This window comes from Melanostigma gelatinosum, assembly GCF_949748355.1.
Source record: "Melanostigma gelatinosum genome assembly, chromosome: 14".
Classification (NCBI taxonomy): Eukaryota; Metazoa; Chordata; class Actinopteri; order Perciformes; family Zoarcidae; genus Melanostigma; species Melanostigma gelatinosum.
Genome location: NC_136647.1, coordinates 828,463 through 838,285, shown reverse-complemented (window position 1 = coordinate 838,285; position 9,823 = coordinate 828,463). Strand labels below are relative to the sequence as shown.

The 9,823-nt window shown below is 43.7% G+C and overlaps 2 protein-coding genes across 2 annotated transcripts in view; one reads left to right on the top strand and one right to left on the bottom strand.

Annotated features, from left to right (window-relative positions):
• rbmx2 (RNA binding motif protein X-linked 2) overlaps positions 1-951 on the top strand; it is a 4,286-nt gene extending 3,335 nt beyond the window's left edge. Inside the window, exon 6 of the mRNA XM_079282862.1 lies at positions 1-951. This exon is cut by the window's left edge and continues 196 nt beyond it. Coding sequence (XP_079138988.1) covers positions 1-295 — 295 coding nt within the window. The 3' untranslated portion in view covers positions 296-951.
• Positions 952-1,577: 626 nt separating this feature from the next.
• siah2l (seven in absentia homolog 2-like) lies at positions 1,578-8,196 on the bottom strand. The gene is made up of 3 exons (XM_079282860.1): positions 7,448-8,196; positions 4,318-4,497; positions 1,578-3,851 (listed from the first exon to the last, which is right to left on the bottom strand). Exons 1-3 carry the CDS (start codon positions 7,910-7,912, stop codon positions 3,480-3,482), a joined length of 1,017 nt encoding a protein of 338 aa, XP_079138986.1. The 5' UTR covers positions 7,913-8,196; the 3' UTR covers positions 1,578-3,479.
• Positions 8,197-9,823: the final 1,627 nt, after the last annotated feature.

The window sequence follows — 9,823 nt, the reverse complement described above, 5'->3', positions numbered from 1 at the left end:
GGAGAGGAGGAGGGAAGGCGAGGGAGACAGGAGGAAGGAGACAGACAGGGAGAGAGAGGGAGACAGGAGGATGGAGACAGACAGAGACAGGAGGATGGAGAGGGAGACAGAGGGAGACAGGAGGAAGGAGACAGACAGGGACTTTGAGAGAAAAAGAGAGTTTGACCGCGACAGAGACGACAATAGAAGAGAGACAGAGGGAGACAGGAGGAGGAACCGAGACAGGGAGAGAGACAGAAGAGAGAGACGGGACAGACAGATGGACATCACTGTCTCAGAACAAGATGGCCGCTGAAGAGAAACAAATTCGTTTTTAATTTTTTTTTTTGTCAAATGTTTTTTTTAATAAAACATAAAAATGTCTTGAGTCTTAATAGTCACCGTGGAAACGTGTGACTGCTGGCTGAACATCTTATTTCTTTGTTAGAACAACAACGCTCATTAAATATGTAAATCATTAAACTACGACGTCATGATTCATCTGATCAGAAACTGACTGAACATCAGAGGTTAAAGGAACAGGCTAACATGTTACGTATATAATGAATGTATAATCACGTTGTGTATCGTTAGCTTAGCATTACCTGTTTAGAGCTACATATGAGGCTCTTCTACAGAAGCCCAGATGAGACAAACCCAACAGACGACAGGTTTCAGTCGCTCACAATTCTCAATGTCAAACTATTCCTGAAAACGACTTGTTTTTGTGTTGTAAGCCGAATCATTGTGACTTATTATAATAATAATAAACACTGACCGTCCTAAAATGTCTCCTCACTGAGAATCACTCAAACATCACACAACGCTGAGAACAAAATAAACGTCTTCATGTATCACGCGTTCAATTATCTGCACTCGTTAACTCGGTAAATATTAATCTTCAAGCCAATCAATGCTGTCGGGGGCAAATACAATATTTAATTTAGGGTCATTTTTGTTCCCTTTGTTGTGTTTTGGGCCAAATTACTTGAATGTTTTTGTGGATTTTGTCTCCGATTTATTTCTGATGCTGAAATTCTGCATTTGTGGAATTTGAGACTTTTCCTGAAAGAACTGAGATTTGATAAAAATTGTAGGTAAAATATGAATGACCTAAGAAATTAATAAAATGTTCTATCATTGTTTTATACGTTGACGTTAACTGGACAAATTGTTTTACTACTTTACGTTGAAACTTCTTGGAATAACGGAGCTAAAATAGAATATTTCCTACTAATTAAAGCAGTAATGAGATTAGCTGATAGCCTCGTTAGCTTAGCACAGAGTTCTGATCCGGCAGCTTGTTTACAGAATATTAACAAACACGTTTCCCTCCTGGATAATTTACCTTCACTAAAAGTCTGTTCTGAGAAACCAGACGACTCTAAATACTACAATACCCATGAGCCTCAGCTGCTGTTGCCATGGGGATACGTTACTAAATTCAGCTAGCCGTTAGCATCACATGTAGCAGAATGTGACCCCGATTGGTGTGTTGGTGAAATGCATCCTGGGAGCCGTAGTTTTGACTCATGAACAGTTCCGATGATTCAAGGAGTTTCATGTCAACAATAAAAAGTGAACGTTAGTTATGTGAACTCTCGTCTTCGTCTTTATTTATCATCGTCTCAGCAGCAGAATCAACAAACTGTCAGAACACAAATACAATAAACGGAGCAGTTCTTATAAAATATACCGTCGTTATGACTTCATTTACAATATCGTTAAACATCTCGTAGAAAGTCGGTGGCTGTAAAGTGGAAGTGATTATCAGAGCTGCGTTTCCTCCGTGTTTATTATTCAGTATTAATAATAAGCCCTCATTTCAACAGACAATTTAGACACTTTTACAACCAAAAACTCGATTAAAACACTTTAAAAATGAAACGAGGCTTTTAAAACCATAAATTATAATTAATAATAAATTAATGAAGCTTTAAAATTGTCTAAAGTCTATTATTGTTTACATCAGTGAAATTAACAATAAAGACACTAATTATATATTTCTAACTTGTTCTATCATCGGTTGCTAGCTAGCTAATGAAAAACAGTCGCTAGCTAATGCGAGCTAACATGTAACGGTCGCTAGCTAGCGAGCTAATTAACTTGTAACGGCGTTTTACAAGCTTCCAGCTCAGTGTTTCTTGAACTGATGTTATTAAACCCGTAACAATAATAATCATCGCCACTTCGTTAGCGAGCCCGTTAGCAGTTAGCACGGTTTTTGGTGAATTGGTTCTCTTATTTACATTTGTATGTTCACACAGTTAATGACACATTTTATCCATTTTTAACTGTAATTATTGTTAAATTGAATTATTGGAACTGTTGGAAATTATCTCAGAATTACCGACGTGAAATAAAATGTTGAACTCCTACTTAAGACATTTATTTATGATTATAATGAATTCATTTGAACTAGTTTCAGCAGAAAGCAGCAGTGAAGATCAACAAACACGGAGGAAACTGCTGGAGGTCAGAGGTCAGAGGTATCTGCTGAAGTCGGGTTCTTCCTGCTCCGTTTGCTACAACGGTTTACAGACGAGGAATGTTTCTAAATACATTTCTCTGTCATGAGTTCATGTTGTGACTCCAACAGGAAGAAGAAGAAGAAGACGGTAGAAAAAGTTAAGGCGCTGGCGGCTGAACGGACGACTTTTATCTGAGATTAAAGATTAAAGTGTGAAGAGGACTCCAGAAGCTCAGCTGGTCCTCAGAGTCCAGACACTGACTCCGAAATGTGAGAGACCAGCTGCAGCCGCCGGTCACTGCAGGGATTCGAACCGGCAACCTTCCACTCTGAACTATTCACATTGTTCTGCTGCACTTTAACAGCCAGCAGCCGTTTGTTTCTGGCTCCACTGTTACGTTAACGGTTCATAGAAGCCCATCCTCATGTCGTGGTCACGTTCTAGCGTCTTCATCCTTCATGCTGCGTTCACAACAAAGCTAAATGTTGGCGTCACATTATTCACAGGATCACTTGTTTAAGAACCAGATATCCAGGAAACTAAACTCTTGTCTGCTTCATGACATCATCAGGAGGAGTTCTCACTGCGTCCAATAAACCACACGTCAGCAGTTTACTACCGTACCAACACTAAAGATCCATCAGTGCTAGGCTAACAATGTAGCATCTCCATCAACACTCAACATAACTATTAACAAAATATTTCTGATTCAACAACGTCGATTTCTCGAAATATTTCACCTGAATATGGAAACGAGGCGACTTTCTCCCGTCCAATCAGGTCTTTGCTTTGACTTTGTATTTAAAGAAGATCGTCTCCGTGTTTGATGTGAACGCATGAGGAAGGTGACCTCTCTCTCTCTCTCTCTCTCTCTCTCTCTCTCTCTCTCTCTCTCTCTCTCTCTCTCTCTCTCTCTCTCTCTCTCTCTCTCTCTCTCTCTCTCTCTCTCTCTCTCTCTCTCTCTCTCTCTCTCTCTCTCTCTCTCTCTCTCTCTCTCTCTCTCTCTCTCTCTCTCTCTCTCTCTCTCTCTCAGCACATGGAGATGGTGACGTTGATCCCCAGGTTGCCGTTGTCGGCGAACAGGTGTGCGATGGAGGTGTCGAACACGAGGCAGTCGCTGTTCATGATGGCGGCCGCCACGCCGTCGTGGATGGAGCGCGGCGTGGCCTCCCAGGTGAGCCGGCGCCGGTTGCCGTTGAGCTCCAGGCGGTAGGCGAAGTTCTCGGCCTGCTTGCGGGTGCCGATGAGCAGCACGACGGCGAAGAACTGCTGGTGGCCCTCGTACTTCTCCTGCTTCTCCAGGACCAGCATGAAGTGGTGGCTGAAGCACGACTGCATCATCACCCAGTCCACGGCGCCCGGCAGGTTGATGTCCGTCGCCAGGAAGACGATGTCCTCGCCCTGCAGAGACACGGAGACACGGTGGAAATCTAACCAGCTTCAGCTCCTCAAACTGAAGAACTGGAGCTCAGACAACCTGAAAAATAAACACTTTGTGTTGAGATTAAGAGTCAAATCTAGAGCTCTGATTCACAATATGCACCGTGTCATTGCAGTCTCTTTGTGCTGTCACTTTATGCACTTCATTGTGTTTTTCCTTTCTTAACTTATGTCATTTGTTGTGATGTTTGATGTACTGTGTTCTGTATGCTCTCTTGCATTCTTAAAATACTTGGAAAAATAAAATATTCCCAAAAAGAAAAGAGTCAAATCGAGTCGACAGACCAGCAGAGAAGTCTTAACGGTCACATGCTGACCGCGTCCAATAGTTAGTGGAGAATGTTTGAATGTTTGAAATAGTTCGCTGAAGGTCATGAACCAACAGCCAGAAGCTTGAAGTAGCCGATATGAAGTACTACTAGCTCACCTGCAGCGTGGTGATGGACTTGTGAGCGTGCATCAGGTGAGGCATCACGGCCTCCAGGGAGCCGTGCCACTTACAGGTGGCTCCAGGACACGGACAGGTGTACGGACGGAACTCGCACACCTCCTCGTGGTCCGGCTTCTCACTGTGGTGGAGGGACAGGAGACAGCCGGCCGCCGAGTACTGGGGACACAGGTACAAGTACACAAGTACTATCAGCTTCATGTGGTTAAAGTCGTGCCTGTGTAGTTCAGTGTGTACTGGCTGTAATGTACTTACAGACATGACTGATTATTGTACTTCACGGCGTGGTACGAGTACTTCATGAAGGGATCTGAACACTTCTTCCATAATCTGGTGTGAGTGACCAGCTGGTCACTCACGTGCACAGAAACACTCAAACAAGAAACCGCCAACCCATCATCACTGCCACATCCTGAACAAACACGAGTTGTTAAGTTGTATCAGCCTTAAAGAAGCCAGCATCATTTACAAAGTCCTAAATGTTCCGGCTCCTCCTCCGCTGAACGAGTACATCAGAGACCCGTCTGCAGCGCTGCGACTAGAGTCACCAGAGCCTCCGACAGACTGTCGGCCCACACAGACGCTTCTGTCCGTCAAAGGCGGCGCCCTCTGAACACGTGACCATCCTCGTTAGGGAGTGCCCAAACCTCAGCACTTTCAAAAAGCACATGAAGGGATGGCTGCTGTCCACACAGATAGTTGAACCTGGGTTATGTATTAGTGTCATGGATATGTGATGTACTGATGTTGTATGAATGAATGAAACCTTAAATGTGCAAATGAATTAATGCCCTTATGTGCAATATATCTGCGTGCAATATGATGAATATGAAATGTTCCTTACACTGATATTTTTTTGAGTTTTCTTTTACACACACACATTTACACACACACATTTACATTATTAACTTTGACCAACTAACAACAGGAAGTGACACGTTCAACTGTAATAATGATAAACATTGTTGATATATCGCTTTGTACTTCAAGGTAAAATGTATGTATGTATGTATATATATATATATATATATATATATATATACAGTTGAACGTGTCACTTCCTGTTGTTAGTTGGTCAAAGTTAATAAATTAACTTCTCAGTAATGACAAAGGTTATTAAGTTATTAACTTTATTTGCTTTCCAAAACAAATTATTTTTGATTTCTTGGTCTTGAAACTGATTAGAAATCATTTTACTTCAACAATTAAGATAAACTATATATTATTTATTGAATTCATTTGTAACAATTCCCTCTTCCACCTGTCTGTGTGACTCTCACAGAGGGGGCGTGTCTACAGCACCTGTCTGACTCTCACAGAGGGGGCGTGTCTACAGCACCTGTCTGTGTGACTCTCACAGAGGGGGCGTGTCTACAGCACCTGTCTGTGTGACTCACAGAGGGGGCGTGTCTACAGCACCTGTCTGTGTGACTCTCACAGAGGGGGCGTGTCTACAGCACCTGTCTGTGTGACTCTCACAGAGGGGGCGTGTCTACAGCACCTGTCTGCGTGACTCTCACAGAGGGGGCGTGTCTCCAGCACCTGTCTGTGTGACTCTCACAGAGGGGGCGTGTCTACAGCACCTGTCTGTATGACTCTCACAGAGGGGGCGTGTCTACAGCACCTGTCTGACTCTCACAGAGGGGGCGTGTCTACAGCACCTGTCTGTGTGACTCACAGAGGGGGCGTGTCTACAGCACCTGTCTGTGTGACTCTCACAGAGGGGGCGTGTCTACAGCACCTGTCTGTGTGACTCTCACAGAGGGGGCGTGTCTACAGCACCTGTCTGATCTTCATACTCAGTGGGTGCGTGAGGGGATTTCGTAGCGTGGCTCAAGACTTTCACCAGTTTGAAAACCTTTGTTTTCCACATTGTCTGCAGCAATAAAGAGCTCAGTAGATGTTGTGATAGCTTTAGCCCGGGCTGATTCTGCCACAAACGCTTTCTTAAATGCCGCAATGATACCTTGTTGTTGTTGTTGTTGTGACAGACCAGGATTGTGGCGCTTCAAAGTGTGATGCCGTATGTCTCTCTCTTTAACCATCGCCTCCATACTGTAATGGTTTTCTCCACCTCCCTCATCCCTCTTTATAAACTTGTGACTTAAATGACGCCGGGAGCTTCCGACGCTCCTCCGCTCGCTGTGACTTTCACCGTTAAATGCTTCTAACACGCTGCGTTCACTGAACACACCACTGCTTTCTACCTGTTCACTGACTCTGCATTGATATTCAGGGTCTTGTTACTTGAAGAGGAACAGCAGCAGTAGAGCTTTATTACACACGATGATGATTACACTCAGTTAATGCACGGTTTAAGTGATCCCAACCGCGAGGAGTGATCTGTGATCCGTTACACCACCAGTAACAAATAGCTTCTTAAAGTTAAACAGAAACATGAGCAGCTGATCCCAGAGCTGTTCATGATCCAATGAGCCGTGTCCTTTTCTGTGGTACAAGTACTACTACAGTGTGAGAAGACTCCAATACTAGAAAAAGTCCTGCATTCAAAACTGGAGTACCTCTGAGGTGTAGTATTGTATAAAGTACTACATGTACCTCTGAGGTGTACAGTATAAAGTACAATATGTACCTCTGAGATGTACAGTATAAAGTACATGTACCTCTGAGATGTAGTACAGTATGAAGTACTACATGTACCTCTGAGATGTACTAGAGGAGAAGTATAAAGTACATGGAAGAACCTGAAATGTGTACTTAAGTGTAGTAGTAGTACTTTAGTGGTAAAGTTACTTCCCACCACAGTATGTTGGATTATAATCTCCCTCACAAAACAAGTTAAACACATTATATTTATTGTTTTATATATCTGGATAGAAACATAACTCATGAAGATCTTTATTGATCATCAGTGTTTTTATCTATTTTATTCAACTTTTATTTATATAAAAACTCAAAAGACAACAACAATGTTTTGGGTCCTTTTTCTGTGGCTGTGACGTCACAGGACACGCGCGCACACACACACACACACCTGTCGTTGTGTCGCAGAACGAGGAAGTTGAGTGAAAGAAGTGCGCAGAAGCAGAGCAGTTAGCTCGTCTTGTGTCGGTTGGCCGGTGGCCGCGTGCGTATGTGCGCGTGTTACCTTGCAGGGGAACGGAAGCGTGGACGCCACCTTCTCCATCGCCAGGTTCCGGATGCTCGGGGTGAGCGGGCCTCGGCACGTCGGACAGCAGCTCAGCTTCTGGCGGCACTGGTTGCAGACCAGGTGACCCGCCTGGCACTGCAGGATGGGCGGCAGGACATAGTCGAAGCATACCGGGCACTCGAACAGCGCCGTGAGCTCCGGGGACTGCAGGGACACGGTGACGGAGGAAGGAGCAGCGGACACCGACCCGACCACGGAGCTCACGCCGACAACGGAGCTCACACCGGCGGCTGCTGCTGCCGCCACAGCCGCCGCCGCCGCTGCTGCTGCTTGAGCGGCGGCTCCTCCGTGCTTTCCTCCGCCTGTTTTCCCGGCACCGAGTCCTCCACCACCGGCTCCGGCTGAGGAGGGACGGCTCATGGCTTCCAGCTGCGGTCCGTTTCCCGTGAACTGTAACGTCATCTACTGTGTTTACTACCGGACGTCGCTCCTAGCCAACCGGAGATACAACAACATGGCGGCTGCCAGTTCGTATCACACTGCCGCCCCGCTCTCATTGGACGGTGCGTCACAGATTGACAGGGCGCTCAGCCAATCAGAGAGTGGAGTCGTGTCATTACGTAATGCTTGGCAGAAAAGTGTGAAGGCTTGTTTACGCAGTAAAAGAACAAAATAAGATGAAAAGTTAATTATTAAAATATTTACATTACGAATAAATGGATGTATAATATAAATGTTCCCATGGTCAGTCATTATTATGAGATATAAAGTCATTATTATGAGATATAAAACCAATTATTATGAGATATAAAGTCATTATGAGATTAAAGAGTTATAATTATAAGATAAAAAAAAGTTATAATATTAAATAAAACATTATAATTATGATATTAAAAGTTATAATTTAAAAATCACAATGAAATACAAAATATTATCATCAGATACAAGTTATAATTATGAGATATACAGTATTTATTCTGAAAAGAAATCTGAAAAAAATGATAACTATGAGATTAAAGTCAAAATATGAGAAGCAAAGTTATAAAATACACACTTATATATATTTACTCACACCTCCTCAGATATGTGTTGTCAGACTTTGGCTTCAGAACTGGTTCGGCTGCTTGAGCCCGGCCACCGGCCCCCGGGCTCCCGGCCCCCCGGCCCCCGGGCTCCCGGCCCCCCGGCCCCCGGGCTCCCGGCCCCCGGCCCGCCTGAAAGGCTCTCACTTGTTTTTCCAGGAGGAATCACGAGTCCCGGCTCAATTACCCTTCAGACGCCTTCAAGTTCAGTCCACACTAAGATGCGTGAAAAGAAGATGAAGTGGACAAAAGACGGCCGCTGAGGATTCTGGGTGATGAGAGCTCTACGCTTCTCTTCAGTGTGACAAAGACTTTGAGATCCTGCTGGTGGTCTATGAAGACCTCTCAGGTGGTCTGCTTCAGGTCCAAACTAAACATGCAGCAGACTTTATGTTTGCTGCTGTTTACATGTTGAATGTATATCATGGATTCATCTGATCAGATGGTAAAGACAAACTCAAAGGATGTCATCTCATATGTTTATGATTAAAAGTAAACATTTAAACATTGAGTTATAATCTCTGAGATCTGACACGTTTCATTTTAGCAGAATTAAACTCCATAAAGAAGGAAAGATGGAGGAGCTCTGACTCTTCAGTCAGCTAATTTATTTCCTGCTAATCCGTTAATCTCCTCTTTACATCCTCACTTCACTTTTCAAACTTTATATTTATCATTTATTCATCCGACTGTCTGACTGAAAGCTGTTTAAATGTGAGATTTCATTCAGATGTCCCACAGGAGACGAGCAATTTCTGTGGGCTAATATCTGTATCTTTATGTTGTTGTTGATGAATAGATTTTGAACACGGGCTGGAATGTTTTAGAGCGGCGTAGCTCACACAACTCGCATGTTGCTTTGTTTAGTGTGTGAAGACGAAACAGATGATTTAATGAGGAAACTAGACCAAGAGATCTGTGGAGCTACATGCTAACAACACAGTTATAATGCTAACATGTTGATATTCAGCAGATATTATGTTCAACATCTTAGTTTACCATGTTAGCATGCTAACATTAGCTTATGGTAGTATACAGCAGGGGTTCTTAACCTTTTTGACCTCGGGGCCCAACTGTTCAAGGACAAAGTGTCCCGGGGCCCACTCTGACTATATGCATCAAAAGTGTCAGACAACCTGCAGGTCATACAGAAACAGAGCAGTGGGCCTTTGGATCAGTACAAATTTAAGATTTTTGTCCGCATAAAATAAAAAAGTATCTTTCAGTATAAATAACTGCCGGTGGCTGTATCTGTACAGGTAAAGGACAGTATAGGGCTGTAACTACACTA

What these genes read in the sequence shown, in the direction of transcription:
- siah2l (XM_079282860.1), bottom strand. Translation starts at nt 7,912, where the DNA reads ATGACGTTACAGTTCACGGGAAACGGACCGCAGCTGGAAGCCATGAGC. An exon ending in CGCTTCCGTTCCCCTGCAAG is followed by an intron (nt 4,498 to 7,447) that starts GTAACACGCGCA and finishes CTGTGTCCCCAG; the next exon opens with TACTCGGCGGCCGGCTGTCT. An exon ending in AGTCCATCACCACGCTGCAG is followed by an intron (nt 3,852 to 4,317) that starts GTGAGCTAGTAG and finishes GTGTCTCTGCAG; the next exon opens with GGCGAGGACATCGTCTTCCT.